At 57.4% G+C, this 15517-nt stretch overlaps 1 protein-coding gene across 4 annotated transcripts in view; it reads right to left on the reverse strand.

The window, feature by feature from the left end:
* The window catches only part of PGF (placental growth factor), a 52469-nt gene that overhangs the window by 6086 nt on the left and 30866 nt on the right, over nucleotides 1-15517 (reverse strand). For all 4 annotated transcript variants that reach the window (XM_047864365.1, XM_047864362.1, XM_047864363.1 and 1 more), the window contains 4 exons: nucleotides 9559-9693; nucleotides 6124-6266; nucleotides 4844-4886; nucleotides 322-518 (listed from right to left, as the gene is read on the reverse strand). In XM_047864365.1, coding sequence (XP_047720321.1) covers nucleotides 322-518; nucleotides 4844-4886; nucleotides 6124-6198 — 315 coding nt within the window. In that variant the 5' untranslated portion in view covers nucleotides 6199-6266; nucleotides 9559-9693. The remainder of the gene's footprint in view (nucleotides 1-321; nucleotides 519-4843; nucleotides 4887-6123; nucleotides 6267-9558; nucleotides 9694-15517) is intronic.

Raw genomic sequence — 15517 nt, forward strand, 5'->3', positions numbered from 1 at the left:
AAACAAGGGGTGTGTGTGTGTGTGTGTGTGTGTGTGTGTGTGTGTGTGTGTGTACGTGTGCCCATGTGCACACACGCAAAGCTCAGGGCACCGAATGCTCCTGGTATACACGAGGACTGCTTGCATCTGAACAGGTTTCCTTTCCAAGCTCCACCAGACGTCCTTGGGTCATGGGGTAGGACCAGGCTAGAGCCCTTGGAGTGGGCTCCAAGCTGGGACAGGGCTCGGGAAGGGGGGAGCACTGTGCTGGGGTGGGGAGTGCCGGGGCCTCGGAGTCAGTTCCGGTCCCAGGACCTTGGCCTGCTCTCCTCCCCTCCCTACCTGCATGGTGACATTGACCGTCTCTACGGGGACGCAGTGCAGGTTCTCATCACCACAGCAGCCGGTGCAGCGCAGCAGGGAGATGCAGGAGGGGCTGAACATGTGCTGCACCTCACTGGGGTACTCCGACACGATGTCCACCAGCCTCTCTAGCGCCCGGCAGTAGCTGCGGCCCCACACTTCCTGGAAGGGCACCACTACAAGGAGGCACAGACAGCTGGGTCAAGTCAGGAGGAGCCTGCCCCTCAAAGGCCCAGTGCCAGCTCCCCAAGCCCCGCAGGGCCTTCCAGGTTCAGCCCGCACTCCCTCCTCCAGGAAGCCCCCAGCCTGTATGAGCTCTGTGCTCTGAACTCCTGACATGATGCCTCTGGGAGGACTGCTGGACCCCTAGCTCCTCTGCCGGACAGAAACCACAGTGGAATGGAGTTTCGCAGGGTCTGGCCTCTCTGCTCTGTTCTCAACGCAGGCACCCACATCTGCCGTGGCGCCCTTGGAGCTTTGAGGAGCGTGTGTCTTGGGGGCTCCTCAGGCCCTCTGGGCCTTTCTCAGGCCTGATCGACTGCTTCCTCGATCTTGGGGAATTTGCAGAGAACAGTCAGTTCTGCATGACTGGCTTGTAGAGTCCCACAGGGAGGGTTAGCCTCCCCTTAGTCCTTATTTTCTGCCCCTCTCTGAGCCAGCTCCTCTACTCGGCAGCCAAGGCCATGGCCAGCAACGTGCCCTGTCCACATCACTCTCCATTTCAGTGGGACCAGCCCTCACAACAAGCTCGGCTGTATCACCATTATTCCCACCTTCGGGATGTGCTTTTTGTCCCCTTCCTGTTCCTAACCAGATAAAGCCCACTGTCCCACCTCCTCTCTGGAGCCTTCTCCAACTTTCCCAGTATGAACAGATGTTCCTCCTTTGAGCATAATTTGGCCCCGAGGTTTTACCTTATTTTGGCCACTAGTGGCTCTTATCTCCTTTACAACCAAGTCGAGGCTCCATGAGGACAGGGACCCAAGCACCCGGTAAAAATAGGCTAGGTAATTATTGATTGATTAGATGACAGCTCACTGAGGATTATCAGGGACATCCCTGACCCCCACCACATCCTAGTGGTTGTGACCAGGATCTTGTCGGCTCATCTGGAATCTCTCAAAAGATGCTCCTTCAGGCGAAGGCCTGGGGCCTGGTCCCAAACAGAGGCTCCCAGAAAGTGAGTAGCCAGAGTTAGGAGACCTGGCTTCTAGTCCTGGTCCTATACTGGCTGTGTGACCTGGGGGAGGTCACTTAACCTTTCTGGGTATATCAGTTTCCTCAGCTGGGGAAAAACAAGAAGGCTGGGAATAGATGGTTGCTAAGGTCTCTCTTGGCTCTGACACATGGTTTGGGATTCTCTGCTTGCAACCCAGCCCAGCCTTGAGACCGTGGGCAGAGAAACATCTCTAACTCTGGGTCATCCTGCCCTATACCTGATGGCTGTCCTCAGCTGATGGGGAAGGACAGGGAAGCTGGATCACCTGGGGGACCCTGCAGCCTCTGCCCTAGAGCAACGGCCGCTCCTAGCAGCCCCTCACTTCCTTCCATGGCCTTTCCTAGGAGGCAGAAGGGGCCGAAGTCCATTCCACTGAGCCTGGAAGGCCGTGAGTCTCAGGGTAATCTCAGAGGAAAAATAAACTTCAGCCCTAGCAGGGGCCCTCGGGAAAGGCTGCAAGCTGGTGGAAAATACCCGAGGCGGTGTGTCCACGTGGAGCTGGCCAAGGCGGCCACAGAGGCAATAAACCGTGCTTATCTGGGCGTCTGCTGCTGCATTCTGCCCTGTCTGCTTAGGGAGCACTAGGGGCTGGGCCCGGGGATAGGAGGGGGACCAGATGCCTGCCCTGATCCTACCTCTCCAGCCACGGGAATACTCTCCCTGGACACAAGTGGGACACAAGCCCCTCTCCCTGTAAGCGCCAGCCTTTGCAGTGCAAGGTCAGAGGAGCACCTCCCTGTTGTAACTCCATGAGCACATGTTTAGTCTAAAATCCACGAGCACTATGTAACTCTGAATGTTTCACCTCCGCCGTGGACAACATAAATAACAGCAGAGGGACAGCCGGCTGCCAAAGTGCCACAGACAGCTCAGTCTCCTGCTCTGGCACCGACCATCAGGGAGGGGGACAGCAGCAGAGAAGGGGCACCTCAGCCCCCTACCGTTCTACGAACAGGCTCCCACCCCGCCGGGCTGCCAGGGCCACGGCCAGGTTAAGCAGAGCTGCCTGGGCCTTGGCGGCAGAAGGGATTTCCTTTCCTCGCCCCCACACCCCACCATGCAGACTACGTCATCAGGACCCAGGCTCCATGGGCCACATGACCAGACTGTTCAGGGGAAGGGGCGGGGGGGGGGGGGGGGCTGGCTAAGAAGGAGGCGGGCTTTGTCTGGTTTACCTGGCAGCCACCAGGAAAAAGGGCAATTCGTCCCTGGAGGCCACTGTCTGGGCACGCGGGAGAAACAGAGGGGGCTATGTGAGGGGGGTGGGCGAGGGGCTGGCTCCAGGAGTGTGGTGACCGCCCCCAGATGTGGGCTGAGCCCCTCAGGAAAGAGCTCTGCTCAGCTGCTCCTGGGAGCACTTCCTCTGGCCCCCTGACCTGCTCCGGAGGCGGGGTGGGGGTGAGAGGAACTAGAGGCTGTGGCTCGGTCAGTCACCTGGCCAGGGCTGGACGGTTCCATGGGGCTGCAGCCAGGGCCGCAACTGGGCTCTCGGCGATCTCTCGCCAGCCCTGGCGGCAAGCCTCCAATCTGGTTCCATCTGCCTATGACCTGGGATGGAGGAGACACAGGAAGGGAAGTGTTTAACCCTGAGAGCAAGCTCCTGGGGAAGGGCCCCAGAGCTGGGCTGAGCCGCCAGCCACCAGCCTGAGTTCGGCATGTGTCCTCTCCATGGCACTGGCGGGGCACACAGCCAGCCTGCCGAAAGGGACATGCTGCTCATGCCTGCACGGTCATCAGCCACGGGGAAGGCCGATGCTACGCACCCCGACTTTGCCACATCTACGGGGGCGCATCTGAGGCTTTAGGTGGCCCCAAGGACCTCTCTGAGCCTCAGGTTCTCCATCTATAAAATGGGGAGAAAATGAATGCCTTCCCAGTTCACAGCCTGTGGCCAGCACAGAATTAGAGGGACTGCCCAACACTAGTACCATGAATCGTGGTAGCAAAAATCAACGTCTACGGTTGCAAAGTACGGACCCTTCTGTCTCTTGTCTGATGTTAGCAGGAGAGGATGGCATTTTCAGATTGTGGTAACTGGGGTCCAAACTCATGGTGTTTCACCTGGCCACAGTCCACGCTCCCTGGCTGATTAGGCTGATAGGATGACAGGGCAGTGGCCCTAATGAACTGACACTTCTAAGCCTCCTCACCCCTGGCCACGGGCGATATGTACTCCTGTGTCTCCTCCATGGGAGTCAGAGAATCCCACACTCTGGGAAAAAGAACGTCAGATATCATGTAATCTAATGTTCCTATTTTACAGACGAGGAAAAGGAAATTCAGACTTCTTTGGTACCTGTTGCTGAAATACACTAAAAGCATCAAAAAGGTCATGGGGTGGAGATGGCTGATGGGTCCCTCCCCAAGTCCTAAGAGAATAATATTGTGCCAGAGCCAGCGGGCACAGCGGGGTGACAGGGAGAGTGTCAGTGAAGTTAAGGGCTGCTACGTCCCCCCAGCTTTTCAGTGCCCAGGAGAGGCTGGCCACCAGGCAGACAGGGCCCAGGGGGAAGGTGTCCCCAGCTCTCAGAGGCTACCACGAGTGTGCGTGTGCACGTCCCTACACGCTCCCTCTCCCACAGCACGAGGGGAAGCCTCAGTAGCGATGTGTGGCTTTGCCGCACGTCTCAGAGAGGCTGGGAGGGAGGAGTGAGACAGGGGGCCTGGCACGGGCCTCCTGCCTTCTGCACGTATGTCCCTTTGGCAAACGACACACCCTTTGAACATTCCCTCTTGATGCAACCCCGGGGTGAGGGGCGGAGGGGCCAGGGAGGGCACGATTCATGTTCTGTCTGTAATCAATGGAAAGGCCTGGTCAGATCCCTGCAGCTCCGCCAGGGCTGGGCTTCTGGGAAGGTCCCCTCACCCCTCCCTAATCCTCTTGACAGCTTGCCCACGGCAACCAGCTCCTGGATCCCTAGTATGGCTCCTGGCACTCACCGCCTACACTGCCCTCCAAGACCCCATCTGCCTCCTTACATTATATTGGGAAGGGGCTCCGAGCCAACTGAACAAACCCTGGATATACTGGCCCCAGCCTCACTGTCTGCGTGCTGGGTGACCCTGGCCCAGGAATACACCTCCCTGGGCTCCTGGGTCACAAGAGGAGGATCTCTCAAGCCCTGCCCACTTTGTCAGCTAGGATGTCAGCCAGCTTGCAGACTCTCCCCAACTTCATATCAGCCTGTACCCATCCTTCATGCCAGCGCCTTAGTATCCTCTGCAGAGGACTGGGAGCGGCGGGCTTGGTGAGCATGTGCACCCCCAGCCCAGCGTGCTTACCTTCCACCTCTGATGAGCCATTCCCAGCAGACAAGGCCCACTGCTGTGGACAGAAAAGGGCAGAGATGAGGGGGTCCACCTTGGGCTTCTGTGCTCTGGGGCCGAATTGACAAGAGCATAGAGGCCCCTCTGAGCTCCTTGCCACCCGCTGCACACGCTCTGCCCTATCTCAGAGCCACCTCTTTCCCAGTGCAACTAAGATCTCACTGGACCCTGCGTGGATCCCACCCTTTTCTCTGGCCTCAGTTTCCTCATTTGGATAGGGTGGAAGGCTACAGGCTTTTGCAGACCCTTGCCTTCTATGTCTCAGAGATCCTGCAACCCTTAGGGGTCTCCCTTCTCCCCAGCCCCAGGCCAGCCCTGCTGGGCCCTGTGCAGCCCGCCTTGGCTGGGTGCCAAAACCCCGGGGTGGGGGTGGGGGGCGGGAGGAGGTGATCAGCTGGTGGGAGCCGAGGGGCTGGAGCGGGTGGCGCCAAGGGCTGGTGCTGCCGGTAACGTTACACCTCTGGCCAGCCCTGCAGCAGGCAGGCAGTGGCCGGTAGTGGGGCTCTTCCGCCCCTGCAGGACTGCCCAGCCCACCCGCTCCTGGGTTGGGGCTGGGGACTCCTGGGGCAGCAGGACAGTGCAGTGGGAAGGGATCTCATTGGCTTTGTCAGGATTTCACTGCCCAAGCTGGCTCCCAGCCAGACTCACCCAGCTCCTGGGAAAAGGGCCCTGTTCGCTTCCCCAGGCCCTGCACTCAGGAACTCTGACTGCCCACCCGGGAAAGAGGGCACAGCAGGACCTCTTGTCTCACCCTCAGCCCACCCAGGAGCCCTGGGCTCACCCAGAACCCTGGTGGGGGCAGGGCCCAGCCTCCCCACCAATGGCCTGTTCCGCTGGCTTCCCCTCCACCAGGCCAGGTCAGAGGTCCTGGGGGCGCCTGCCTGGTCATGGGGCCTCGACCCTGACCACAAGGCCAGGGACCCGCCTGGGATTAGTGGAGAGATGCTTTTAGCAAAGCCACCAGGGCTCCAGGGGCCAGACAGGAAACCTCCCTCCCTTCCCTGTGGCTTCCCTGCCCCCGCCAAGACAGACCCCGGAGCTTGAGTCTGGGACAGCCCAGCCTGAGGTCTTCTCCCAGAAGATGTGGTCCAGCCTGGCTCCTGGGAAGTGTGTGGACATCCATGGAGGTGCGGCTCCCAGAGTGGATCTGTGATTTCAGAGCCCCTGCCCCCAGTGCTGGCGGCTGGGAAGATAAGGGGGGGGGGGGGCCAGGCCGGGGCTGGGATAGGTCTTACCTGGGGGGGCACAGCGGGCAGTGCCAGCCCAGCCAGGAGCTGCAGGAAGCAAGTGAACAGCCTCATGGCAGGCATCTTCTCAGACGTCCCAAGCCAGGAGGTTCCAAGGGAAAACCACCATGCTCGGCCCCCTGGGGGAGCCCCTGGCACAGGAGGAGAGGACCTCACTGCTGCTGCGAGGTCACCGCAGGTGGCCCGAGCATCCTCTGGAAGCCCCGGGAGCCTGAAGTGAAGTCCGCAGGTAGGGCTGGGGCTGGGGCACCTGATGCGGAGCGCCGGGCGGGGCGGGGCGGTGTGGGGCAGACGGGTCCCTGGGGAGGTCCCTTCGGGCGCCCAGCGCGACCCCAGGGCCTCTCGTGGAGGCCAGTGGAGAGGCAGCCTCCTCCTCAGACAGCAGCTCCCTTCTGGGACTGCAGCCTGTTGGCGACTGGGTTTCAAGGGCCGTGAGAGGGGCGGGGCCACAGGCCAGCCCCGCCCACCGTCGACGAAGCCTGGGAGCGGCCCCCTCGGGTGGCTGCCGCTGCGGCCGCGCGGACCCGGGAGCGCCCGGTCCGCAGTGCGCGGAAGGGGCGCCCCCGCGGCGGCCTCTCTCGCCCCGCCGCCGCCCAGCCCGCAGCTTCCCGCGGGACGCCCGTGACCCAGGCGGCACCCAGGGCCGACCCCGAGAGGGGCCGGCGGCTGCGCTCCCGCTCCTCTGGGCTGGCGTGGGTGCGGGCATCCAGGTAGTGGAGCGCAACATTTGCCAGCGAGGCTCCTGACTGTCGCGGCCCCGGAAGAGCCTGCAACTCCAGACCCCTAGGAAGGCAGCAGTTTGGTCTGGCCTTTTACAGTGCCACCTATGCCGTCCCCACAATCCCCGGGGGCGAAAGGCTTGTTAACCCCATTTTGTAGATGAAGAAACTGAGGTTCCCAGAGTGCCCCTGCCGGTATACGTCGTGCATGTACATGCACTCTTGAAAAGTGTGCGCGCGTGTGTTCTGAAACAAAATGCAAGCAACGTGACTCCAGAACTGTCTCTGCACCCTAGGCACCATCCTCCCGGTCAGGCACTCAGACAGTAGGGCAGCCCAGCTGCGGGCACCTGGCTGAGGGTCCAGCGCTGTTTCCTCCTGTGGGAAGGCAGTTTTCTCAGGCCGCTACATGTGGTTTGAGAGTGGCCTAGTGCAGCATTTCCTCCCGATCCCAGGAGACGGAAATCTCCGACTCAGCAGGGGTCTGCCTCTAGGGATCTGTGTGCGTCTGTGTGTGCACGCGTGGGCACTGGTGCGTGACTGTGGAGATCCACATGTGCTTTGGGTCCATGTGGTCTGCGTGCCTATGTCTGCCGTTATGTATGTCCGAGTGCGGCTTGTGTGTGGGTCTGGTCTCTCATATCTCTGCATGCTTGAGAGATTACGTGTGTGTACGTGTCTCTTCTGTGTCTCCAGGTGTGTTTGGAAGTGTCTGAATGTGCCTTTCAGTAGGATTGGGAATTTGTATGCCTGCCTGTGTCTTTGCGTGTGGATAAATATCCGGACCGGCTTCTGTGTATGACTGTGCATCTCTGTGCATTTGTGTGCGCCCTGCCATGGTCCTTGAGCGTTCATCACCCCACCACTCTCCATGCACAGCTCCCTGGCTGCAAGAACCCGACGGGATTCAGGGATTGGCCTGGGCCTGGGGCTGGTGGGCACTGTGGGAGGGGAGAGGCCTGGGGGGCAGCCCCTACTGCTCACATTCCAGCCAGGAGCAGAGAGGCCAGGGCAGCCCCAGCTCTCACCCCAGTGACCTCTGTGTCCATTGCCTGCCTGCCCACCCACGCAGGGCTGCCGGAGATATTGCCTCCCTGCCTGGCCAAGCCCGGAGGTCCAAGAGCCAGGGGCCAGTCATCCGCCAGCTAAGCGGGGGCCGCAAGGAACTTTCTGACGAGCTCCAACATGTTAGGTAGGATTCATGGAGCTGACAGACTCCTTCCTGGGCCCAGGGTCATGGTGAAGGGTGTCTGGGCATTGCTGTGCATGTGTATGGGGGTGAGCAGATCCGTGCGTGCCTGGATCATATATGTTTGTCTATAATGTCTGTGTGGGCATAGCACATGTGTTTATGTGTGTTTCTTATTTTGGATTTGGATTTGTGTACGTGGGCACAAGCATGTGCTGTGCACGAGTGTGTATATTTAAATATCTGTATTGTATATGGCTGTCTATAACTGAATGTTTTCAGCACTTACGCATTGGGCATATTTGCCTGTAAATGTGTGTGTAGGGATGCATATGTTATTTATGTGCATGTGTTTGTATTCATTCATTCTTTCATTTGACACATATTGCTTCAGTCCTACTATACTTTAGGCGCTGGCCCAGGTGCTGGGGGTGTGGCGCAGGGGTTCCCTCAAGGCTTCGGTTCATGAGGGACAGGTACAGACAGCTGGGGATGCTGTACCCTCCTACACTCTTGAGTGAACGGAATGCCTGGACCATGTCTGTGGTTCCCACAAGTGTGCCTGTGTTTTGTGTTTTGTTTTTTGTTTTTGTCACTAAACTGGGGACCACACCCTTCTAAACCTGGCTTCTTGGGTTGTGAGATGAATTAGCTACGGTAGGCTGGGGGCCGAAAGCAGCGAGACTCAACATTTTCATGGGTTAGACAGAAGCTCACTCTTGCTCACATCCAGTCCGGGGTGGGCGTGCTGGTGGCTCTGCTCCCCTGGATCACGGCCCCTGTCCTTACCAGCCCTATAACCTAAAGTGACTTCCGGTACTTCTCAGAGTGCGCCCCCCCCCCCCCCCCCACTGCCTCCTCCATCCCAAGTGGGAATAATGCTCCTGTCGCAAGTCAGGACTAACAGCCTGACTTCTGATTCAACTTTGGATTCTTATTAGAGATATGAAAACACTCCTGTTACAGGGCAGGGTCTTTGCCATCACGGACATGAGACAGATAGAAAATAAAGACTTTTCTGCTTCTGCCAATTGCAGAGGAGCAGGATGATGGAGGGACTGGCTTGTCCGCGTGAATGTGTGCTCACTCCTTCCCCCGCCTCCCGTGCCCTGTATTCTCCCCATCACCATCCAGGCGATAGGGCCCCAGCTGTCTGGGGCCTTCTGAGTAGACCCACCGGCAGAACCAATGCTCGAAACTCCACAGGGAACTGGTTATCACCGCAATCACGCGTCGTTGCCGGGAAAGAAATGGTGTTCAGTGAGCACTTACTATGGGCCAAGCGCTGTGCCGGGCGCTTGAGCCACTTCAGCTCGGCTGAATGCCACCACAACACTGGGAGCTGGTTTTCGTGATTCCCATTTAGAATATGGGAAGATGGAGAGGCGGGGAGCTGAAGTGATTTCCCCATAGCCATTTAGCTACTAAGAGAGCAGCAAGGTGAGGGTCAGCCTAAGTCTTTCTCCAAGTTCTGTCCAGCGGGCATAAGCTTTCTGTGCCAACCTGATTACCTACCTGGAAGGTAGGGCCCGTGTCTTGAACGTTTTTCGGAGGCTTCCCCTTGCTGGAGCAGAGTGGGTGCTTGCCAGACTCTGCAAGGTTGACGATGTGTGGCAGGGAGCAGCCCTCACCCCAGGCCTGGAGCCAACCCTGTTGCAGGGAGTCAGACAAATATAGGTAAACACAGGGTCTGGGCCATGACAATAGTCACCCTGAGAAGCTGTGGGTTCTAGTCCCGCACACCAGGCTGCCAGGCCGGCCCCTTCCTCCCAAGGCCGTCCCAGCACACCGGGCTTCCCACACCTTGCATTAGTCATGGTTTTAGCCTGAAAACACCTGCCTCGACCCATCCCAATTTCCTGCCTTTCAGCTTCCTGACTCATTTTCCCATTTTGGCCTAGCCTTTTCATTGTCTTGATCCTCTGAACTATTTCCCAACTGTGACTTTTCCTACTCCCTTGATGACAATTCAGCATCTGTCTCAGGTGGCACGAGGTAAGCGCACTCCCTGTGACCTTGTCCCTGAGCCCCAGACCCGGCTGTGGCACAGGTGGGTGAGAAGTAGCATCTCCAAGGACTAGAATCTCCCCTTTCCTGGCTGGCAGGGACAGCAGCAGCCGGCAGCTTGGGCCGAGGGCCTTTCCATTTTATAGGCCGGACAAGCTGTAGCCACCAACTAGCCAAGGTCACCAGCAGGAAGCTGCTTGGTCAGTTTCGTCTGCCTTCTCCTCCTACCCCCTGGGCTAGGGTCTCCTGTGGGCCCACCTCAGCCTTAACACTGAGCCCCTTTCCTTCTCTCCATGCACTTTTTCTTCTTAAGTTTATTTATTTATTTTAAGAGAGAGAGAGAGAGAGTGGAAGGGAGGGGCAGAAAGAGAGGGAGAGAGAATCCCAAGCAGGCTCTGCATCAGCAGCACGGAGCCCCGCGTGGGGCTTGAACTCACGCACCATGAGATCATGACCCGAGCTGAAGCCAAGAGTCAGATGCTTAACTGACTAAGCCACCCAGGCGCCCCATCTCCATGCACTTCTTCAGGCAGGCTTGTTAGCCTTGCCGGCCACTGGGTGAGGCCCTCCCCATCCAGGTCTCCCCAGCACCTTGAATTGCCTCTCCATCACAGCACCCGGCTCATAGTCTCATCACTGCCCAGCTGCTTGTCCGTCTTTCCTCAGACTGTAGGTCTGAGAAGGCAGACACCTGTTCACCCTTGGATTGCCAGCACGTTGTCCAGTGCCTGGCACACGTAATGTTTGTTGAGTTGGATCAATCCTCCAAGCACTCTCTCCTCTCCCTACAGGGAAGACGTCCCAAGTCTGCCCATTCCTTACCCAATTGTCCTTCAGTCTTCAGAGGCAGCCCTCCTAGACCCCATGCTCCATACAACTTGGGTGGGCCTCTCTGGTAGGGGTTAAGTGTGGGAGGACAACCTCCCATTACTATGTAATCACGCCCTGGGTTGGTCACCACAGCCCCGCCAGCCCCCGGGGGACAAGGCTCATGCTTCTGGCCAGAGACCAGAACCCAGTGGGGGGCCTGGGGTGGGGTCAAGTTGGAAAGGAGACCAAAGCAGAGCCCACGGGTGATCCAGCGGTTCCCAGGGGCGGGAAACAAGATGGCACCCGCCACGAGGGCTGCGAACAAGGGAAGCCAGGCAAGGTGCCCGCCGCCTCGTCCCAGGCCTTTGGGGCGACGCGTCGTCACCAAAGGATCGGAAACCTGTACTTTGGGCACTTGGCAGCCAGGGCTGGGTTTTTCGTGTTTTCTGTAATTATTTCTGTTTTGTTCTCCCTTAGTATTTAGTAAAGCCCTTTGTGAAAATGCCAGCTGGTCTCAGCTGCGCTAAGAGGATGACAAAGGGGTCCTCTGTGCGTGCTCGGCCTTCGCCTTTAACGGAGGGACCTAGCTTAGCGGTGACAGCAGAGTCAAGGACCACCAAGGGCAAAGGGAGGCTCTGGGGCCACAGCCAGCACCTCGTGTTCAGCAGCCTCTCTGACGCTGAGTCCCAGATTGGGCTTTATTGAAACCAGAGGGGCTGGAGGGCTGGCCAGTCACGGCTGCTTTGAGGGAGGGCATTTGTTCAGATCCCGGTGGTGTCCAAAGCTCTCGAGAAATCCAGAGGCCAGGCACCTGCTGTGCTGCGGCTACCCAATGAGGGGGGCAGCCCCTCCCCAACTGGGGCCACTGGGCAGGCTGATGTCGAGGAATCGGGCTCACGAGCGGCTGCCAGAGCTGCCTCCCTCCCCTGCCCTCCCAGCTCAGGAGCCTTGCTAAGCCTTGGTCCCCTGCCTGCACACTGTCCACCAGGGTGGACGTCCAGCAGTCCCTCCCCAACTGCGGGGACCCTCCACGTCCTCCTCTCCTGTGACTACGCCCTGCTTCTCCTCCTGCCCCTCTTCTTCCCCCCACCATGCGTCTCTCAGTTGCCCTGGTGAGAGGAGCCTGGGAGACCTTCCTCCTCAGGAACAATCGCCTCTTTCTCTCTGTTGTGTAAGTGATACGGGAGGAGAGGAAGCTATTTGTAACTAATCGGCTGTGATGTGGAACAGGAGCTCAGGGAGCCGACAGCTCGGGGCTGTCCCGCCTCTGCGACAGCTGGGTGGTTGGCGATGGCGATGGCGGGTCACCCTTCTCCTCCCCCACCCCAACGGGGAGGCCTGCGGGACGATGGCGGGCGGGGGCGGGGGGGGGGGGGTGGGTACCTCCTGTGCGCCGGGCTCTGTGCCTGACATGCTGAATATAAGGGAATCTCACAGGCACCTTTGAGGGAAGTATTGCGGCTCTCACGTTTCAGGCGAGGACGTGAACTTTGAGAGAGTGAATTCTTTCAGCGAGCAAGCCCCAGAAGGGAGAGGGATGGACGAGGACCAGCTGAGGCTGTTCAAGAAGGCGGTGTTGTGCGGGGGACAGAGTCTGCTTCTCCCTCACTACGTGACCTTAGGCTAGTCTTTTCGGCTTGCTAACTCCAACTCAAAGGCTGATTGTGTGGTTTAAATGAGAAAGTGGAAGTCCGTCACGTAGCACAGGGCCTGGGGACACCGTATGTGCTCAACAAATTCAGCTCTGATCATTTCCTGCAGAAAGGGGAAAGAGGGAAGCCAGATCACCCCCCACCAAGTTGCAAGCTGACCTCACCATGATCACCAGGATACGGTCACCATAGATAGCAGGAAAACCATCCCAGAGGAGGCTTTTAGATTATTCTTCTAGATTGAGATAAGTCTTCTAGATTATTCTTCTGCCCTCCAAGGGATGGAGCTAACCTCAGGGTCCTCCTTCTCCATTGAGTGGGAATCCTGGGAGAGGATGGGAGAGAAGAGGGCATCCACCACCATCGGGCCCCTTCTCTGTGTCACTTAACATTAGGAGGCGGAGGTGAGTCTCGTTCATAGACAATCACAGATAATTATGAATGAGCATCTGAAAACCCAGAATCAAGGTGCAAAGTGCTCTGGGGACGTAAAGGGTGGGGAAGGTGATGCTGGCGTGTGTGGCGTGTGTGTGGGCTGCCGGTGGAGAATCGAGATAAATATTGGATCTCCCTGGCCTGAGAATCCTGGCCATCCTTTCCCTCAGGGAAGGCATTCACCCCGGAAACTGGAAGATTCTGTGAAAGGGGAAGAGATATGGAGCCTAGAACCAGGGCCCTGGGGCTTCTTGGGGAAGAGGCTTGGAGTCTTTGCTCGGTGCTCACACTGATGCGGAGGACCCCGGGGTGGAGAAGGGGTTCTGTTTCTGTCAGGAATCACGCCGTCTCTGTTGTGGGTCAAAAGGCCAGGGGAGACAGTACAGACTAAACGTCTCATAATCGGAACAGTGTGGATGTGGGTGAGGATCCCTGTGACGGCTCATATCTGTTCCCTTGTAATGTCATCTCTGGGAGTGTTAGCCACTGGTCAGGTTGTCGTGGGGGCCAGCCGGTGAAGCAGCAGGACTTGAGCTAACGACGGGGGAGAGAAGGAGCTGCATCTTCTTTGGGTTCTTTGCGCATTCAGCCCTACTCAGTGCCAGTCCCTGGGCTCAGTGGTGGGGCCACCAAGGTGGTGGCCCTCGAGGAGCTTCTAATCCAGCGGGAAGGGTTTAATGTTGTCTTAAACCATACCAAGTCTGTGCAAACAAAACCCTACAAAGCGTCTGCCATGACTCACGGTCATAGGCAGGTGAGCAGCTCTAAATCTTAGATGGCCTATCCTCTCGAGGACTTTCAGGCTTCTGAAAGAGAATGTCCCAGAAAATTCCCAGGAGGTCCACAGAGGGGCAAGAAAGGCTTTGCATAGAGAAGGTAATGCTTATTCGGCGTCTTACAGGATAGATGGAAATTTATCAGGAATCGAAAGGCCAAAGGAGCATTGCAGTTAAGGGGAGGTATGGATTATTTGCTGAGGTATGAATTATTTGAGGGCCATCGAGGAATCTGGGCGGGGGGGGCTGCTGGACTGTGTGCAAGGGAGGGGAGGGACTGTGTCTGGAGATCAGCAAGATCTGGAAGGGAAGACTGAGATCAGATTGTGAAGTGTTTTGAAGGCAGAGTTCGTAGTTTATTCCAAGGGCTCCAGGGAGCCACTGAAAGTTCTTGAGCAGGAGAGTGAAATGGCCAGATGTGTATTTTGTAGAAAAACTCTGGGCAGGTGGTGGGTTTGGCCTGGAGGCAGGAAGACTAGGTCTGTGGTCATCACGGAACGGAAAGTAGCCTGAACCGGGTAGTGGCTATGGGAGGAGATGGGACAGGACAGTGCTACCCAGTGCTACCCAGATAAAAGAAAGCTATCCAAGCTTTCTTTACAGCAGGCTATGGCCCGATGACTTAGTTCTGGCCAATCTCTGCCCCTCAGGGCATCTTAGGGTTCTGGGAATAAGCGGAAGCATTGGGTTTGACCTCTGGGAAGTCTCTTTAAAGAGAGAAGCATTTCTATCTGCCAAGTTTTTGCCTGGGACTCAACTATGATGGTAGGAGCGTGTGCAGTCATCTTGGACCAGGAAGATGAGTTGGAAGGACACTGGATCCCTAAAAATTTTCAGGGTCACTATACCAGCCCCGGCTTGCTTATATTCAGAATTATTTTATGAAAGAGGTGAATAAACTTCTGTCTCACTCAAGTCACAGTTGGTTTTGGAGTTTTCTGTTAACATATGTGCTGCTCCACAGTTTGCCTTATAAAGGTGGAAAAAAAATGAGTTCCACAGTTCTACATGAGTTTTATAGAAAAAAGGCTGCATTCTTCCATGGCTTATCCTGGGGAGTGAGTCATATCACTGTTTCCTGGGGAGAACTGGGGCTCTCCCATTCCCCTGCAGTTTGAAGCAGGAATGGGGAGGCCACTGTTAAGGATACAGATGTGGCCCAGCTGAGCTGGACCCGCCTCACCAGCCACATCCCTCCCTTCCCAGCGCTCATCTTCCCCCAGAGAGCACAGGAAGGAAACTGTTGGGGGCGAGGGGTGCAGAGGGGAGCCAGATTAGTTCCTCTTATGGTTGGATTCCCAGGGGTGGAGGAGACAGAAAGTCTAGCAGAGCCTTCAACAGACAGACAGTGGACCTCCAGCTGGCCCTTTGGGCCCCAGGCTCTTCTGTGAGTCAAAGACCATTTGGCTGCTTCTCCAAAGATCCTCCTCTGCCCCCAGCTCCCCTCGTCTTGGAGAAGAACAGGGGCTTTGAGTCTATAGCCCTGGAGGCCCTAAGGGCCAGCACTGCCTCCTGCCTTGAGTAAAATGTAAGGGACAGGAGCAGAGGGGCAGTTGGGCTAGAGGCAGACATCTACAACTGCACTCTCCACCTTGCCAGCTCTAGCTTTAGGTCAGGAAACCTTCAGGGAGTCCACTTCTCCTCAAGTGCTAATCAAATGCTCCAAGATGACCTCACATACCTTGAATCACTTCCCTATCTCTCTGCCAGGAACCTGCAGGAGCGCCTGAGAACCTACACTTACTGAGCAGTTACTATGTGGCAATCTCACATGCACACGTCTGACCTCATTCC

Source organism: Prionailurus viverrinus, chromosome B3 (assembly GCF_022837055.1).
Source record: "Prionailurus viverrinus isolate Anna chromosome B3, UM_Priviv_1.0, whole genome shotgun sequence".
Taxonomy (NCBI): Eukaryota; Metazoa; Chordata; class Mammalia; order Carnivora; family Felidae; genus Prionailurus; species Prionailurus viverrinus.